The sequence below is a fragment of the Mytilus edulis genome, chromosome 5 (assembly GCF_963676685.1).
Source record: "Mytilus edulis chromosome 5, xbMytEdul2.2, whole genome shotgun sequence".
In the NCBI taxonomy this organism is placed as follows: Eukaryota; Metazoa; Mollusca; class Bivalvia; order Mytilida; family Mytilidae; genus Mytilus; species Mytilus edulis.
The window spans coordinates 88401924-88422394 of record NC_092348.1 but is presented as its reverse complement, the minus strand read 5'-3'; the positions used below and the strand labels follow the sequence as shown (position 1 = coordinate 88422394).

General features: G+C 33.2%; 1 protein-coding gene across 4 annotated transcripts in view; it reads right to left on the bottom strand.

The window, feature by feature from the left end:
* Nucleotides 1-18736, bottom strand: part of LOC139524740 (1,25-dihydroxyvitamin D(3) 24-hydroxylase, mitochondrial-like) — a 33979-nt gene extending 15243 nt beyond the window's left edge. Inside the window, exon 1 of one of the 4 annotated variants that reach the window (XM_071319796.1) lies at nt 18581-18736. Coding sequence is in view for 1 of the 4 variants with exons in the window: in XM_071319792.1 (XP_071175893.1) it covers nt 13295-13326 (32 nt within the window). In the remaining 3 variants the exon portion in view is untranslated. Of the gene's footprint in view, nt 1-552; nt 999-13294; nt 13342-18580 lie in introns of those variants that run through there. The other 3 variants (XM_071319792.1, XM_071319795.1, XM_071319794.1) reach the window with 3 other exon arrangements.
* Nucleotides 18737-20471: the final 1735 nt, after the last annotated feature.

Here is a 20471-nt window from a genome sequence, read left to right as displayed (position 1 = left end):
CTTAAGTTTTTAAAAAGTGGTCAAAATCTTTCGTCAGATTAACCTGAAATTTGAGGCCAAAATCGGTCCTTACCGGACCTACTCCAAAAATTTAAATACTATTAAAAGAATACATGAAATTGGGAAATACATATTACACCTTAGAAAATAGTGCAAATAAGTCAGGGTGATTTTTCGATTAGGGGTAGCTAATGGGTGTACACAAAACAATCGCCTGTTATTGCCTTTTTATTACTGAAGTGTTTTATTTGCAATTTTTTGCATCCTTATACAAATTATGAAGAGATACATGTTGGTTTATGATAAAACACATGTGTCCAACCATTATGAAAAACTAATGATATGATTTGATTTTTTCTTTCTTGAAATAAACCACAACTTTAAAAAAAAAAACCGCACTGTACCTATCATACGAGTACTTAAAACAATAAACTGATCAGTACAAAAACCCCAACCTCTCGACTTTTTCAGTAGCAATTTATCATCTTACATCAATTTCTAAATTTAAAAAATATTAAATTAAAACAATTTTTATATTTACTAACACTGTACCTGACAAGAGAAAATTAATAATATTCCTTTTCTTGTGAATAAATTTTGGAAAATAAAATATTATATAGTTAATCACTACATGTCGCTGTGAAGTCTGCTAATGTCATACAAAATTAAAGAGCGTTTCCCTAAGATCTTCCAGTAACACAGCTGATCACAAAATAAGTGATTATTTATTTCCAATATTTAACAAATCATATATTTGTCTAAAAAAAGAGAAACAACTTCATGCATCCAGAATCTTGTAGACTGTTTGTTTACAAATAATAAACGCTTTTTATACTTAAGTTACGAAATTGAATAATAAAATACCTCCCATTAATTGACAGGTATATTCAAATTTATCTTTAAAATCAGACTTAACCATCGGCGTGGAAAATGTCATTTACCGGGACATGACCCAGCAGGGTGAACGACCTAAAATTAGCAGAAATCGATGCATGACTTATTCTTTACTGATCAAGGGTTTCAAATCAAATATTCAATACAACACAACTGTAAAATTGAGCTTTATTGAATAAAATACAACAGGCTTAATCTAAAAATACAACGTGACCTACTAATAAATATACTAAAGTTTGCATTAGAAGGCTGTTGCTTAGTTTAACATTGAGGTATCAGATATTGTAAGATGAGCTTTATTGCAAGACAAATTAATGGTGCATCAGTTTAAAGGACGAGAACAGCTAAAGTTTCAATATAGAAAAAAGGAGATGTGGTATGATTGTGAATTAGACAACTGATCACAAGAGACTAGAATGTGGGGATGTAAACAACAACAAGTCACCACACGACCTTCATATCGTATGAGCAAAACCCTTACAGTGTAGTAAGCTAGAAAGGTCCTTATTGCAAACTTGAGTAATGTTAATTATTCATGCTTGTTTGTACTTTTGCATCGTATGAGCAAACCACTTACTGAATAGTATAAGCTAGAAAAGGTTCTTATGCAAACTTGAGTAATGTTAATTATTCATGCTTGTTTGTACCTCTGCAATTTATTTGTTAATATTTTCGTAACTCTAAGTTGATTAAATTATATCTTGATGTAATGAATTGAAAACAACAGCAATTTAAAACACTGAGTGCAGAATATTCCTTCATGGGGCATGCTTAGAACCCTGTGTTGTTCAAGAAAGAGATTGATATAAATATATGAGGAGCTGTTTCATAGGTTCATGTCGAAAGTTACCTGTATGCTTGTTTCCTTATAAAACTGACACCTTATTTATTTGTACAAATAATGTATAGAAAATGAATACAAGTGATAATGCCAAATGCCGATATAGTAATTTATATTTAGCATAGTATATATATATAGCATTGTATACACAAATATCGCCACTATAAATTGACAATTTCATTTTCGATCTGAGATACAGCTACATTTTCCAATAGAAACATAGATGAGGATACCGCTTAGTATAAATGATGTAAATACTAAAGGGAGAGTAGATGATCCGTATTTACATGTGCTCCGTATTTACATGTGTAAGATATAACTTACAGTCTTCAGTACTGCAATTTAATTGTTAAAAGAATTTTCAATTATAATCGTAGAATATATAATACTTCATGAAAAACACAAGCAAACGAATACTCTAAATAAATTCAATGAACAATTTGATAAAGGAAGATATCTTAAATCGATATTAGTCTTGATTATCTTAGTATCTGATCAAATTATCTAATAGTAATGATAACAAGATAGAGATGTTGTATTTATAATCATAATAACGAAATATTGCGCGTAATTTTACACTATGAACTTACTTTTTGCGTGAATGAAGCGTCCAACATTCCTAGCATGTTTTTGACAGGTCAGTTAGCCAGAAAGACCAGGTTAATTCAATATATACATATGTTATAAATAGGTCTAAAAGTCCACTGGTCACTGAACTTTTTAAATGACCATGACCAAGTTGTGGGCGTTTAAAAGTCAGCATAAAATTAAAGGAAATTCAATGTTCATTAAGGTACAAGGAAGGTGAAAGAGTCCAGTCTTGTTTGTTGCGTAATACCGTATAAAGCTAAAATGCATCGTTTTAAAATAAAACTGATACTTTGCTCTTAAGACTTTAGTCGGGTTGTTGTCTTTTTAACACATTCCCCATTTTCATTCTCAATTTTACTAATTTTACAGATGTAAAATTGACTTACAATTATACTTGCACAATAACTTAAACTTTTAATGATTCGGTATTTTGAAGTTGGTTCTGAGTAGATTAATTTAAGGTTTTATTTTCATACTGCAATTGACTATTTCATTTCGTATCCTGGCTCAGTTACAAAATTAACGGTTACATAAAAAGTACTGTTTTAAATTCGTTGTTCATTTTGGTGCCTAGATGTATACACGTTTTTATACTGTAAATAATGTTCCTATAAATAATTTTATAGTCTCTTATAATTCTGTACAGAATGGCTCTCTTTTTATATCTATATATTTTTACACTAAATGTTATATTGTATTATATATTATTGAGAGATGAGACTTGACAGATATTGCCATTGAATTGGATGGCATTCTTTAAAGTCCGCGTCAAAGCAACCTTTGTTTTTGTTAAATTACAGGTTTAAATCCATTAACATAAAATTTCCGTTCGCTCTGCGAGACATTTCCCAATTGTTCAACTCCCTTTGTATTACCAATGCAATGATATTTGAAATGAAATAAAATGAAATACAATAGTGTTCGTGTCCTTGGTCATGTTGACATACACTAAAACAGTCATAACATATACAGCCTTTTGTTTGTATAATAAATATCTTAGTTGCAAAACGGAACTCGGTCAGTTACCTATCATGACCTATTTACAAAATCAATGATTATAAATAGTTGACCATGGTTTGCAATGTCATATAGTTGAATTCATCTAAATATAGCAATATGTACTGTCCTTGGTTAAGGCCACGAGAACGATATTTATTTACTATGAATTAGAGTTTTCGACCTTGTTCTTGAACAAAAACAGTTGTATAGGTGTGCACCAACGAGGAAGTAAAAAAAAAAAACCAAGCGAAAGATAAAATATATACCTAATTTGTCCTGGATTCTTTTGTCTAGTTTCGAAATGACAAACATTTTAATCAGTGCTAAAAGGTTTTTAAATGTCAAATGCACACCATAAACATGATAAATAAAGGTACTTATTTACATCAATAATGACTTTGATAGATAAGCAAAAAAGTCATAAAAAAACTTTGAAAAAGTAAGTGAAATTAATATGTGTATTTTAAAAAACGTTATTTTAGTTAAAAGAAAAACATGAATGTCGGTTCCAGAAACCAAACTTTCACTAATCGACTTCAAGCAACTAAGGTAACGACCATATGACTTCAAGGGGATTTTCTATTTTTCCTGCAATGGGATTTTGTTTTCGTACAACGCAAGCTTGAAACTTTTTAAACACTCAATCAGATATTGTTTGCTTCTCTCTGATCAAAAGTATATGTTTCTTAATTATGGGCGTCAAGTTGGTTACCTATTCCCTATTCCCTATTCGTTACCTATTCCCTATTCCCTATTCGTTGCCTATTCGTTACCTATTCCCTATTCCCTATTCGTTACCTATTCGTTACCTATTCCCTATTCCCTATTCGTTACCTATTCGTTACCTATTCCCTATTCCCTATTCGTTGCCTATTCGTTACCTATTCCCTATTCCCTATTCGTTACCTATTCCCTATTCCCTATTCGTTACCTATTCGTTACTTATTTGATTTTTAATATCCTTCCCCCTTTTTAATTATGGCATGGAATAGTTTAATATGGCTGCCGTTACCATGGAAACGGCACAACTGTGAAAAAAAGGAGCTTTTGGTTTTTGGTGAACTGTTTGGATATGCTTCAACTCAGAATCATCATATTTTAAAACAATGTAGGTGCCCACTATATACAGGTGTTGGATGATTTTGGCGATCATTGGAACTACTATGTTGCCATGGAAACTACACCAAAATTTTCAAAATTCTAAAAATGCTCAAAACTTCATGAAACTTCACAGTAATGATGAGCAACATTGGAGTTGGAATTTCCAAAATAGGTCTTGTTACCATGGAAACAATGCAAAAAGGTCAAAAATTTCAAAAATAAGAATTTTCCGCAAACTGGATGAAACTTTACAGGAATGGTAACTGGCATAGGCAGAGTTGGATTTTGAAGTTAGAATTTTCAAAATGGCCGCCGTAACCATGGAAACAGCAAAAATATCAAAAGTTCAAAATGTTCAAACTTAATGAAACTTTGCAAAAATGTTACTAGACATCTGTAGATGCTCTCTTTGACTTTGGAATTGTCAAAATGGCTGTCGCTCACCTGGTAATAGGGGGAAGGGGTGCCTTCCGTTATTGCTAGCAATTACAAATCTAGTTGTTAATAGTCTTACATATGGTAATAGTTCTGAATTGGTTCAGGTAAAATGATCTTTTTATGACCTATTTATATGTGTTTGTGCTCAACCGATCCTTTTACTTCATGTTCGATACGCATTTGTTCCTTACTTGTTTTTTATACGTTCTACCTTTTAACTGCTTTATGTCCGTATGTTTGAAGATGGATCTTGGTTCGACGTGATGAAATCACCGTGTTAGCGCTTGCGTAAAAACTAAGATGTGGTATGATTACCAATGAGACAACACTCCACATTAGACCAAAATGACACAGAAATTATCAACTATAATTCACTGTACGGCCTTCAAAAATGAGCATAGCCCAAACCGTGTAGTCACCTATAAAAGGCCCAGACATGACAACCTCATACAATTCAAACAACAAAACTGACGGCCGTATTTCATATACAAAAAAATAAACGGAAATATGTAACACAAAAACAAACGATAACTACTTAATTTCAGGCTCTTGTCTAGGGACAGGCACATACTTACATAATGTGGTAGAGTTAAACATGTAAGCAGGGTGTACATCGTTTCGGAGCATGCTATTACCTTGTTTAATTCGTTCCATCACTCGCTTATAATTCGTTTATAATACGTGTATATCTTACGTTGCACCTTTTAAAACATGATTTTCAATTGTTTTGTTGTCTCTGGTGGAAGATTTGGGCTCTTAGAGGTGATATAACTCTATAAGTGCATTTGTATCCGTTCCAGCGGTCGGATAATACCCTGTTAAATATTCGTTACTAATTCGCTTTTAAAAAGTTTGTTGTACGTTGCACCTTTTAGAAAAGGATTTCCAATTGTGTTCATATCTCTGGTGGTAATAATGTGTTCTTATAGATGAAATACCCCTATAAGCGCATATGTACTCGTTCCAGCGATCGGTTAATACCCTGTTACCTATTCGTTACCTATTCGTTACCTATTCACTTATAGTACGTTTGTTGTACGTTGCACCTTTTAGAAAAGGATTTTCAATTAAATTCATATCTCTGATGGTAACAATGTGTTCTTAGAGATGAAATGACCCCATTAGAGCGCATGTACCCGTTCCAGCGCTCGGTAAATAACCTGTTACCTATTCGTTACTTATTCGCTTTTAATGCGCGGGGTATACGGTGCACCTTGAAATAAATCGTTTTTTAATTGTGTTCAGGTCTCTGGTGGTAAGAATGTGTTCTTAGAGATGAAATGACCCTATTAGCGCGCATGTACCCGTTCCAGCGCTCGGTTAATACCCTGTTATCCATTCGTTACATATTCGTTACCTATTCGCTTATAATACATTTTTTATACGTTTCACCTGTTAGAAAAGGATTTTCAATTATGTCCATGTCTCAGGTGGTAACAATGTGTTCTTAGAGATGAAATTACCCTATTAGCGCTCATGTACCCGTTCCAGTGCTCGGTAAATAATCTTGTTACCTATTCGTTACCTATTCGCTTTTAATGCGCGGGGTATACGCTGCAACTTGAAATAAATCGTGTTTTAATTGTGTTCATGTCTCAGGTGGTAACAATGTGTTCTTAGAGATGAAATGACCCCATTAGAGCGCATGTACCCGTTCCAGCGCTCGGTAAATAACCTGTTACCTATTCGTTACCTATTCGCTTTTAATGCGCGGGGTATACGCTGCACCTTGAAATAAATCGTGTTTTAATTGTGTTCATTTCTGGTGGTAACAATGTGTTCTTAGAGATGAAATGACCCCATTAGAGCGCATGTACCCGTTCCAGCGCTCGGTAAATAACCTGTTACCTATTCGTTACTTATTCGCTTTTAATGCGCGGGGTATACGGTGCACCTTGAAATAAATCGTGTTTTAATTGTGTTCAGGTCTCTGGTGGTAAGAATGTGTTCTTAGAGATGAAATGCCCCTATTAGCGCGCATGTACCCGTTCCAGCGCTCGGTTAATACCCTGTTACCTATTCGTTACCTATTCGTTACCTATTCGCTTATAATACATTTTTTTATACGTTTCACCTGTTAGAAAAGGATTTTCAATTATGTCCAGGTCTCAGACGGTAACAATGTGTTCTTAGAGATGAAATGACCCCATTAGAGCGCATGTACCCGTTCCAGCGCTCGGTAAATAACCTGTTACCTATTCGTTACCTATTCGCTTTTAATGCGCGGGGTATACGGTGCACCTTGAAATAAATCGTTTGTTAATTGTGTTCAGGTCTCTGGTGGTAAGAATGTGTTCTTAGAGATGAAATGACCCTATTAGCGCGCATGTACCCGTTCCAGCGCTCGGTTAATACCCTGTTATCCATTCGTTACCTATTCGTTACCTTTTCGCTTATAATACATTTTTTTATACGTTTCACCTGTTAGAAAAGGATTTTCAATTATGTCCATGTCTCAGGTGGTAACAATGTGTTCTTAGAGATGAAATTACCCTATTAGCGCTCATGTACCCGTTCCAGTGCTCGGTAAATAATCTTGTTACCTATTCGTTACCTATTCGCTTTTAATGCGCGGGGTATACGCTGCAACTTGAAATAAATCGTGTTTTAATTGTGTTCATGTCTCAGGTGGTAACAATGTGTTCTTAGAGATGAAATGACCCCATTAGAGCGCATGTACCCGTTCCAGCGCTCGGTAAATAACCTGTTACCTATTCGTTACCTATTCGCTTTTAATGCGCGGGGTACACGCTGCACCTTGAAATAAATCGTTTTTTAATTATGTCCATGTCTCAGGTGGTAACAATGTGTTCTTAGAGATGAAATTACCCTATTAGCGCTCATGTACCTGTTCCAGCGCTCGGTTAATACCCTGTTACCTATTCGTTACCTATTCGCTTATAATACATTTTTTTTATACGTTGCACCTGTTAGAAAAGGATTTTTAATTCAGTTCATATCTCTGGTGGTAATAATGTGTTCTTTTAAAAGAAATACCCCTATTAGCGCGTATGCACTCGTTCCAGCGCTCGGATAATACCCTGTTACTGATTCGTTCCCTATTCGCTTTTAATGCGCGGGTTATACGCTGCACCTTGAAATAAATCGTTTTTCAATTGTGCCCATGTCTCTGGTGGTAACAATGTGTTCTTAGAGATGAAATGACTCTATTAGCACGCATGTACCCGTTCCAGCGCTCGCTTTATACCCTGTTACCTATTCGTTACCTATTCACTTATAATACGTTTGTTGTACGTTGCACCTTTCAGAAAAAGGAATTTCAATGGTGTCCGTGGCTCTGGTGGTAACAATGTGTTCTTAGAGATGAAATGATCCTATTAGCGCGTATGTACCCGTTCCAGCGCTCGATAAATACCCTGTTACCTATTCGTTACCTATTCACTTGTAATACGTTTGTTGTACGTTGCACCTTTTAGAAAAGGATTTTTAATTCAGTTCATATCTCTGGTAGTAATAATGTGTTCTTTTAGATGAAATACCCCTATTAGCGCGTATGTACTCGTTCCAGCGCTCAGTTAATACCCTGCTTCTTATTTGTTCCTTATTTGCTTTTAATGCACGAGGTATACGTTGCACCTTGAAATAAATCGTTTTTTAATTGTGTTCATGTCTCTGGTGGTAACAATGTGTTCTTAGAGATGAAATGACCCTATTAGAGCGCATGAACCCGTTCCAGCGCTCGTTTAATACCCTATTACCTATTCGTTACCTATTCGTTACCTATTCACTTATAATACGTTTGTTGTATGTTGCACCTTTTAGAAAAGGATTTTTAATTGTCTCCATGTCTCTTGTGGTAACAATGTGTTCTTAGAGATGAAATTACCCTATTAGCGCGCATGTACCCGTTCCAGCGCTCGGTGAATACCCTGTTACCTATTCGTTACCTATTCGTTACCTATTCACTTATAATACTTTTGTTGTATGTTGCACCTTTTAGAAAAGGATACAACAAACGTACTATAAGTGAATAGGTAACGAATAGGTAACGAATAGGTAACAGGGTATTAACCGATCGCTGGAACGAGTACATATGCGCTTATAGGGGTATTTCATCTTTAAGAACACATTATTACCACCAGAGATATGAACACAATTGGAAATCCTTTTCTAAAAGGTGCAACGTACAACAAACTTTTTAAAAGCGAAATAGTAACGAATATTTAACAGGGTATTATCCGACCGCTGGAACGGATACAAATGCACTTATAGAGTTATATCACCTCTAAGAGCCCAAATCTTCCACCAGAGACAACAAAACAATTGAAAATCATGTTTTAAAAGGTGCAACGTAAGATACACGTATTATAAGCGAATTATAAGCGAGTGATGGAACGAATTAAACAAGGTAATAGCATGCTCCGAAACGATGTACACCCTGCTTACATGTTTAACTCTACCACATTATGTAAGTATGTGCCTGTCCCTAGACAAGAGCCTGAAATTAAGTAGTTATCGTTTGTTTTTGTGTTACATATTTCCGTTTATTTTTTTGTATATGAAATACGGCCGTCAGTTTTGTTGTTTGAATTGTATGAGGTTGTCATGTCTGGGCCTTTTATAGGTGACTACACGGTTTGGGCTATGCTCATTGTTGAAGGCCGTACAGTGAACTATAGTTGATAATTTCTGTGTCATTTTGGTCTAATGTGGAGTGTTGTCTCATTGGCAATCATACCACATCTTCGTTTTTACGCAAGCGCTAACACGGTGATTTCATCCCGTCGAACCAAGATCCATCTTCAAACATACGGACATAAAGCAGTTAAAAGGTAGAACGTATAAAAAACAAGTAAGGAACAAATGCGTATCGAACATGAAGTAAAAGGATCGGTTGAGCACAAACACATATAAATAGGTCATAAAAAGATCATTTTACCTCAACCAATTCAGAACTATTACCATATGTAAGACTATTAACAACTAGATTTGTAATTGCTAGCAATAACGGAAGACACCCCTTCCCCCTATTACCAGGTGAGCGACAGCCATTTTGACAATTCCAAAGTCAAAGAGAGCATCTACAGATGTCTAGTAACATTTTTGCAAAGTTTCATTAAGTTTGAACATTTTGAATTTTTGATATTTTTGCTGTTTCCATGGTTACGGTGGCCATTTTGAAAATTTTAACTTCAAAATCCAACTCTGCCAATGCCAGTTACCATTCCTGTAAAGTTTCATCCAGTTTGCGGAAAATTCTTATTTTTGAAATTTTTGACCTTTTTGCATTGTTTCCATGGTAACAAGACCTATTTTGGAAATTCCAACTCCAATGTTGCTCATCATTACTGTGAAGTTTCATGAAGTTTTGAGCATTTTTAGAATTTTGAAAATTTTGGTGTAGTTTCCATGGCAACATAGTAGTTCCAATGATCGCCAAAATCATCCAACACCTGTATATAGTGGGCACCTACATTGTTTTAAAATATGATGATTCTGAGTTGAAGCATATCCAAACAGTTCACCAAAAACCAAAAGCTCATTTTTTTCACAATTGTGCCGTTTCCATGGTAACGGCAGCCATATTAAACTATTCCATGCCATAATTAAAAAGGGGGAAGGATATTAAAAATCAAATAAGTAACGAATAGGTAACGAATAGGGAATAGGGAATAGGTAACGAATAGGTAACGAATAGGGAATAGGGAATAGGTAACGAATAGGCAACGAATAGGGAATAGGGAATAGGTAACGAATAGGTAACGAATAGGGAATAGGGAATAGGTAACGAATAGGCAACGAATAGGGAATAGGGAATAGGTAACGAATAGGGAATAGGGAATAGGTAACCAACTTGACGCCCATTTCTTAATTTGGGAATCAGGATAATAAAAATAATAAACCAATCCAACCACACTAAACCAATCTCTGTTGGCAAAGATTAGAAGTTTTTTGGTTGCAATAATTGAGTCTTTGGCTGAAATAAAAACATCCAGTATTTTTGAATTTAAACAAAATAAAAAGGTAAAACATAAATTAAGTGATGCCAAAATATTTCCTTTTTTTAACATCAAAAGCGCATATCCAAAACCAGCAGCCTATTATTTTAGTTGCTGTCATTTGTTTTTTTCTCTGTCCTGTATTTTTATTTTTTTCACTCATTCGTTCGGTCCTGCCTTCTTATTTTTTTTTACATAATATGTCCTGCCTCCTTATTTTTTTTTTACATAATATGTCTTGCCTTTTTATTTTGGCAAGTTGCTCATTCTAACTTTTATTTCAAAACTCCTGGACCGTTCAATATTTATCAGATGGATGGGCCGGTGCATTCTTAATATTGATTCATTAAAAAAGTTAATGCCCATCCTTTTAAATTCTGAAAAAAAGTCCTCGCCCATCTAAAAAAAATCTATAAAAAAAGTCCTTGCCCCTCAAAAGTTAAAACAATCAAAAAATATTAAAGTTCTTTTTCTATTTGAAAGTTTGCAGGTTTATGTCTTGAAATCAAAGAATAGACTTTGGTGTAAATACAAAATTTAAAATGTGCTAGTTAATTCCATTTATATATAAATATTTATGTGTGTATCAGAACCATACATTTTATTGTTTTTAAAACCAGTATGAATATACATGTATATATTTGATTTTATATTTTCAGTCTCAGATACAATATTGATTTAAAATAAAGGAAATAATTTAAACTAAGGAACAATAACTCTTGGACTAGTAAAAATATTATCATATGCTGAATTACTAATTATTGTCTTAATAACACAGCATGTTAAATATAGTTCAAATACCAATGTCCCTTTATCTAATCTTTTCAAAAAAGAAATTATGGTCTTTTTATTAGTAATTTAGGCAGACATATTTTGGACTTTATTTTTATAATTTGATGAACCCTTTTTCACCTATTAATTAATTCCGTACATTCGACAGTAAAACACCAAACAACCTGGCATTCTGTAAGATTAATATATAAATGAGATAGCTGTAGAGTTATATGAAGATCTTAATTGATTTTAAAAAGTTATAAAAAAGTTTAAAGATGACTATCCAATGATTTAGCCTAGTAAACTGAAAATTTAAGCTTTTTTTTTTAACCTTTTTATTAAATCCATAAGAATGACACCAATTCACCAAACTACCAAACAACCTGGTATTCTGTAAGATCAATATATAAATGAAATAGCTATATGGCTATAGAGTTTTATGGAAATCCATGTTAATTTGAAAAAGTTATAAAAAAAATTAAAGATGACTTTCTGGATTTAGTCTAAACTGAAAATTTTAGCTTTTTTAACCTTTCTATTGACAGCAATTCACCAAACTACCAAACAACCTGGTATTCTATAAGATCAATATATAAATGAAATAATTGTAGAGTTTTATGAAAATCCATGTTGATTTGAAAAAGTTATAAAAAAATTTAAAGATGAGTATCTGGATTTGGCCTAAACTGAAAATTATTGTTGAGACCATGTCCCTTATGTATTTTGTGCCTGCAAAAGGAATTTCCTACACACCGATAAAATTGAAAGCAAATTTTTCTCAAATAAGATAAGTTCTAGCCCATCCACTATATATATTAAAAAAAGTTCTCGCTCATCCAAATATTTCCACAAAAAAAGTGCTTGCCCCGCCCCATTTTGCACCGGCCCATCCATCTGATAAATATTGAACCGTCCCTCAGACAAGTGCCTGTGATGGTGACAGAGTTTCTTACTTTTTATGTCATTTGGTTTCTGATGGGGAGTTGTTTCATTAGCAATCATGCCACATCTTCTTATTATTGAATATACATTATACTTTAATCATGACTGCATTAAGATGCTAGGACGATTATCCAGGCATACAGTAAACTTGAAGGCCGTACGATGACCTATAGTTGTTAACTTTTGTGTAATGTTGGTCTCTTGTGGACAGTTGTCTCATTGGCAATCATACCACATCTTCATTTTTATAGCTGTTAAATACAATTTCTTCGGAAAATACATGTACCAAGTCAGGAATATGACAGTTGGTTTCTAGTTGTTCTAATGTCAAGCGTTTGATTTTGTCTCTTTTTATGGACTTCCAATATTATTTTTTTTTATTAAGACCGTTTTGTCATATTTCATATCTTTATATCCTTAAATAATGGTTTGCAAAAATTCTACAGTTTCTTTTAATAAACTGGAACAGTTTCAATCCACCATGTTCTACATTTGAAAATGCCTGTACCAAGTCAGGAATATGACAGTTGTTGTCCATTCGTTTTTGATGTGGTTGTCATTTGCTATTGCCATGTGATTAGGGACTTTCCGATTGAATTTTCCTCGGAGTTAGTATTTTTATGATTTTACTTTTTGATAGCAGATCGTAAATCATACTCGAAACATCAAAGATCAAACCTGACTAAATAAGTACATTAAATCTACAAAGGGAAAACAAAATGTTTATGAAAATAACCCCCACCTTTTAACTCACCTGGCCCAAAGGGTTGAATGAGCTTTTCTCATCAATTGTCATCCGCCGTCGCCCGTCGTTGTCTGTCGTTTAAAAAGCTTTTACAAAAATCTTCTCCTCTGAATCTACTGGACCAAATGTTACCAGACTTTACAATCATCATTGAGATATCAATATTGCTCACATAGTTATTAGTCACTCTTCATACGAGTGATTTCCCAAAATTGTTTTACCCTTTTTTCTGTTTTGAGCAAAAATTTAAATAAGATAGAGAGAATCTCAACAGATCAGCATTACAAGGTCAACAAATGTTTGAGAGAGTCCAATTTTGAATGTTGAATATTCACATTGACCTAGATGAGAGACACAGGCTCTTTAGAGCCTCTAGTTTTTCGATATGACACAGGCTTTTAAGAGCCAATAGTTTTTTTTCTTATATTTGAATTAAATTGCAATCATAAAGGTATTGGGGACTTGTATTTACTAACTGGACACGTCATGTCCTTGCATTCAAAGTAATTTAATCCTATAACTAGACAATAACTGTAAGAACTACAGATGAAGAATCAGCTGCTGTCTGTCTACAGAATTTTCTACCTAGTGCTGAAGTAAATATGGTTAGCATGGAGCCTTAAGCCTCTCATGATTCATCTTCTTGGAAGTATTGAAAATCGCTTGGTTGATGATTAATTTTAATTCTTTCATTCATTTTATCAAATTATGTAGTTTTATTGTTATCATTTGTACAACAAATATGCACACTGACATTCTTCTCTAAAAAAACAACTTTTGTTTTGCCTTTTGACTCCAATTACATTACAAAGCATTTCTTATTTTTGTTAAAAAAAAAAAGACACGTAAACGATCAAAGTACGATACGAATAACATTTAAAGGGTATATAAATAGTAGGTCAATGAACTTTACAGAAAAAAAATGAACACGAAATAGTAATAATCGTCATCACCAACATCAACAACATAAACAAAATTTCCAAGAATCTTTAAATCTCCCCCAAAAATGGCCCATCAAAAAAATCTATAAAAACCTTGCCATTTGGTATACGAAACATATAATATCATAATTATTAGTGTTTTAATACATATATTTCAACCAGTCAATATAAACATAACATGATATAAAAAAATATAAGACCCGTTCATGAAGCTAATCAAAGTTTAATTGATAGAATGGATTGCAATAATCATTTTAAAACTCTTTTAAGATATGTTTTACAAGTGAGAGGTTTAGCTGGCTATACAACCAGGTTCAATCTACCATTGTCTACATAAGAAAATGCCTTTACCATGTCAGGAATATGACATTTGATCCATTCGTTTGATGTGTGAGCTTTTGGTTTTGCCATTTGATTAGGGACTTTTCTTTTTGAATTTTCCTCGGAGTTCAGTATTTTTGTGATTTTACTTTTTAAACTATAATGTATGTGTGGTCTAATAAGGTTTAACATATTTTGTTTTATATGGCTAAGTTAAGTGGCAATCTAATATTTTTTTTAAAAACAAGCAAGACCAACATCTAATAGCATTGGTGCTTTGAGGATTGGATGGTTTTTGCATAGTATTTCATGGCTTTTTGTCTGGTGGTGCATTCATACCCTTATACTTTGATATCCGAAAAAAAAATAGCAGTTCATAAAGTGACTTGAACTGCGCAATTCAGACGTTAAACTTAAATATAAAATAATACCTATTCCACTAAATATGTTTTATATAAATCTTTAAGGGATTCAATTCATAACACATTTTGTACTTGGCTTTGACGCAAAAAGGTCCAAATTGTTGTAAACACATATGCATGAAAAAGGTGTTAGCTGATTCCAATTGGCCAAATATGAGGACTCAACTAGAGGTTGCTTACTCTACCGAGGTGTCTGGGGTCAATCAATGACTTGTGATTTAGATTGCTTACTCTACCGAGGTGTCTGGGGTCACTCAATGACTTGTGATTAAGATTGCTTACTCTACCGAGGTGTCTGGGGTCACTCAATGACTTGTGATTAAGATTGCTTACTCTACCGAGGTGTCTGGGGTCACTCAATGACTTGTGATTAAGTTGCTTACTCTACCAAGGTGTCTGTGGTCACTCAATGACTTGTGATTAAGATTGCTTACTCTACCGAGGTGTCTGGGGTCACTCAATGACTTGTGATTAAGATTGCTTACTCTACCGAGGTGTCTGGGGTCACTCAATGACTTGTGATTAAGATTGCTTACTCTACCGAGGTGTCTGGGGTCACTCAATGACTTGTGATTTAGGAAGTTTTCACTACCATGTTTGTTTTGCGAATGAGGCAGTTTTCACTAGGTAGTACCATGCTAGTTTTGTGATGGTAGAACTGTCATCGGCACACAATGTATTACTATATCTTGTTGATATTATACAGCTGTTATCGTCTTTTTTGTGAATTTAAAAACATGCAACTTTTGTCATTTATGTCTGAACTAACTTCTTAGTACTTAAATGTTAGTAATCTTATTTTTTTTAGTTTTAATTTTGATTTGAACATAGCATACTTCATCATCGTATATTTTTGTTAAGAAAAACAATCGTAGTAAAATTATCTTATTCTTCAATTCGGTTTATAGGTGTGGGCTTGACCAAGTAGATGCATGAATGTCGCGACAAGTATAAAAATTCATGTCTGAAGCAAGTCAATATTAAATATATTTTCTTGTCTTATATTAAAATATATTTCGAGACAAAAAAATCAGTGGTGAATATGCACTTATTTTAAAGAGATCAACATTTGACAATACTTAAAAAAAATAAAATAATAAAATTCAATTTATACAAAATGCTATATCGAATATCTAGTTTGTTGCGAGTTTTGAATTGATTTCAAATTTAAAACAATAAATAATATTGGTACACTTTTTTATAGTTTATTTTTCGCAAGCAAATATTATCAAATTTAGGACATTTCAGGGGTTTGTACCCTTATTTGACTACAATCCAAAAAAATATCAGATATATCATGATTTTTGTTTTAGATTTAAGGGTATTGCTTTGTTGCAACATTTGAAAATAAAAGCAGAAATAACAAAAAAAATGATGTTTTTTCTTGTCTTCGATTAAAAAATTAAGAAGAATACTAGTAGTCCTTTGAACCTACTATTCAAAAATGAAAATATCCTACGATTGATTTTTTTGTTCGTCCTACTGAAATGTGCAGTACTTACAATCAATAATACCAGTAAGCTTTTTGTGAAAAAAGGTTGTAGCTCTTTCCCAAAGAATTTTTTTTGACAAGAACAATTTGTAAAATATTAGTTCTGAAATGACTATCGATAATCATTCCTATTCAGATTTTTTGTGAAATCGATCGCTGATCGGCTGCAAAAAGAGAAGTTGAACTTTTCACTATCGTAAAATTTTGACACATCAAGTGGCATGACGGTTGATGATTCCACAGCAGGACACTCTTTCTCTTGTTTCGTTTTGGAAATCATGCGATTACCTTAATTTTTCAAAAATCTTGATTTGTAAAAACAAATTTCGAGAACTATAAGCACAATTATTTGTATTCTTTGTCACAGTGACTGATATGTTTTATGGTATTACAATACAGTATTGTTTATTATAAAGTGAGTTTATAGAAAGAATTTTACTTACATTCTTAAAGTTTCCATTGGGCATGTGTTCATTCGTACATAGAAACATAAATGAATACTCAAGGCAGCATACACAGGTTTTTAATACATAACTTCTTGATGGGATACTCCTAAGTGGGAGGAGTTAAAACTGCACCCAGATTAATGTATCAAGAAACAAAGGACAAAGGAAGCCAAATGCCACAAGTGGTCACTAATTAACAAGACATGTATATTTGTATTGGAACTGATGTAATTAGACCTCCTGCTAAGAACATGTGATAAACTTCACATCTAACTGATTGACATATGATAATAAATCTGTTTCATCTCAACAGCAAAGAAAATACACATCCTGGGAAAATCCTAAAATAATTACTACTGAGTAATTAAAATCAAACTATGTATAAACCTTACTTATATAAAATATAAGTACCTATTTATACAAAATTCTCAGAAATGATCCTGAATATGTTCAATTGTCATTTGTTCCATGTTTGCATTGTGTTCTGATTCTTTGTAAATATTTTTGGGTAAATTTATTTCTGTTTGATGTGATGCTGTTCCAATCTTATTTTAATTGTCTGTATCTTTTCTTTGTTAATCTGTTATGTAATAGGGAAATGTGTGTTAACACCTGAGCAATCATCCAACCTCATATCTTTTTGCAAATTCTTTGACCCGACAATTAAACCATTCTGGTGTAACTTTCTGCCCTATATTTCAATTTCGCTAATAAATGTGTCAGTGAACAAAATCCTCAAATTCACACATAATGAATTCATAGTAATTTCATAGTAATTTAAATAATTTAATTACCCCTGATTTCTTTCAGAACACACCATTTGAACTCATGATATGTAAAATTAAGGATTTAGTGCTCACATAATTATCGACCTAATTTTTCCTGCTATAACCTATCTTGTAATAAACTCCTGGGAAATACTGTGTAGCAATGCAATTGGTATCCATGTTTGAATTAAACATAAATCATAATTTAATTACAACTTTTATTTTATATATATACATCACAATTATAATTTGGCCCTTGGGGAAACTACTCAGCTAAAAAATTAAATTTTTTGCTCCATGCCTAAACCAAGAGCCTAGCTATGTGCATACTGAAAGTAGCAAAGTATAGACCCCTGGCTTGACATCACACCAATCCAATTGGAACGATGGTTCAAAATAAATGCATGAGGCTATCAGGAAGCCTATGAGGCTATCATTCCTAGAGGCTATCATGCCTATGAGGCTATGAGGAAGCCTATAATGAGACAATGTGGAAGCCTATAAGGAGGCTATGAGGAAGCCTAGTAGTGTTGATGTTGAATTGGTGTTGGAATGAATTTGTATGAAATTTGACAGTTTATCCCCAGAAATTCTTGGGGGATGAGTGAAATTTTTGAAACAATCAGTGATAAAATTTCATAAATGTCCATAACACAAATGGTGACAGCTGAATGTCCCCAAGGATTTGTGAGGTAAGGGAGGGGGTACCTTCAATAAAGCCATGAAAAGAAAAAAAAGAAAAGAGAAAAAAAATTAATAATAATAATAAAAGTTATCACATAATAATAACACAATATCAAAATCAATTGTCAAACAAAAACAATATCATCAGGAATCTCTGTAAAAAACATGCGTATGGAACATTTGAAAATGAGCATGCCATTAAATTCTACCTAACCTACTTACCCTAATGAATCTGATGTAACTATCTGAAGTCCAGCGCCCTAATGTTTTTATCAAGTGATCTTCTATTTTTGCCTTACCAGCACTAGTAGCTGCTCCAAATCTAAAACTATGACCATTATAATGACTTGAGTTGAAACAACATATATCCAGTACTTTTTTTAATACAAGTGATGAAATATTGTCTCTCCAGAGGTTTCTTATCAATGGTTATGAAAAGTGGATCAGTTTGATTAGTAGGAGATAATTCTTTCCTTATTTGTATATATTCTAACAAAATTGTGTAAGGGCAGATAAGCTGACCTAATTTATGTAGCTGTATATTTATGCCTTTTCTAAAAGGATCAGTTTTTGATTGTTTTAATTTCAAAACTACTAAGTCTGTGTGAAATACAACTTCTTCAATACATAAATTTATATGTGGATCAAATTGTGAGGCCTTTGACACTGTAAACTCGCCACATCTCAAAAATCCATAAAATGCGACAATGCATGCAGTTCTTAACATTAAATTAGTAAACTTGGAACAAAAACCTTTTCTCAAACAATTTACAATTTTTTCCAAAATTTCGAAAGTTATTGGTAATCTTATGTGATTTTTTTGTTTTTTGCAGTCTTTTTACAGAATTTAAAACATAATCAAGTCTGATTAAAGGTGTATTATGAGCAGATTGTAAGGGATCATTTTGATTACCCTGTACATATTTATACCTAATTCCACATAAATATAGTTTAATGGTAGAGTATTGTAAACTCAGAATTTTAAAACAGTAGGCTATGAAGTGAATTAAAATATCCTCAGAAATAGGAGGTAAACTAGAAAATTGGAAACCATTCAATAACATAAAAGTCTCAAATTTTCTGAACCCGGTATCATAAACAGTTCTGTAGTATTAGCAATAGCACTGTTCCAAAGTTCATTCACTGCTTGATTTAGGACCACATTACATCTGAGCTGCTTGGGCACTTCATTGGATGTTGTGCTGCACTGGGAGCTAGTTTGCGGAATCTGTCTATCTGTAAACGAGATAGAGCATCACTAATATTATTCTGATATCCTGGAACATGTTTCGCACTAAAATGAAAGTTGTATTTACCAGCACACCATGTAAGTTTCCTCATTAATTTCATTATTTGTAAACACTTTGAACGTCCCTTTTTTACTATAGCTACTGTAGCTTCATTGTTACACCAGAAAAGAATGCGTTTTGTTGTCCACTGTGAGCCCCACAGTATTGCGGATACTACAATAGGGTATAATTCAAGAAGAGCCATTGAAAATGTTTTGTCAGGATAAGCAATGTTTGATGGCCATGATGAATAAAACCATTCTCCTTTGAAATATCCACCAAATCCTTTTGTTGATGAGGCATCAGTAAAAAGTTCCATATCATAACTTAAGTAAAATTGTCTACTGTAAAACATGTTCACACCATTCCAGCTGCTCAGAAAAAGTAACCAAAAGTCAGCATTCCTTATCTAATTTAACATAATGATGCAAATCATTGACAGTAGTGGACAGCCCTATGAGGTATGAAACAAAGGATCTACCAGGTAAAATAACACGTGAAGCAAAGTTTAAGTGGCACAAAAGCATTAACAATTTCCTTTTTGTACAAGATTTTTGCCTGCAAAATTTTTTGATGAATTCACAAATGCGATCGACTTTATAAAGAGGTAGTCGAGCTTCCATTTTTCAGAATCTAGAATAATACCTTAATATTCTAAACATTTTACAGGACCTATTGTCTTATGTTTTGTTATAGGAATGTTCAGTTTTTTGAAAATCATCATCATTATAGCTATAGTCCTATTACCATCAGCATCTGGTGGACCTATGGTTAGGAAATCATCCAATAAATGCAAAATGCTATTAACTTTGTAACTGTGTTCT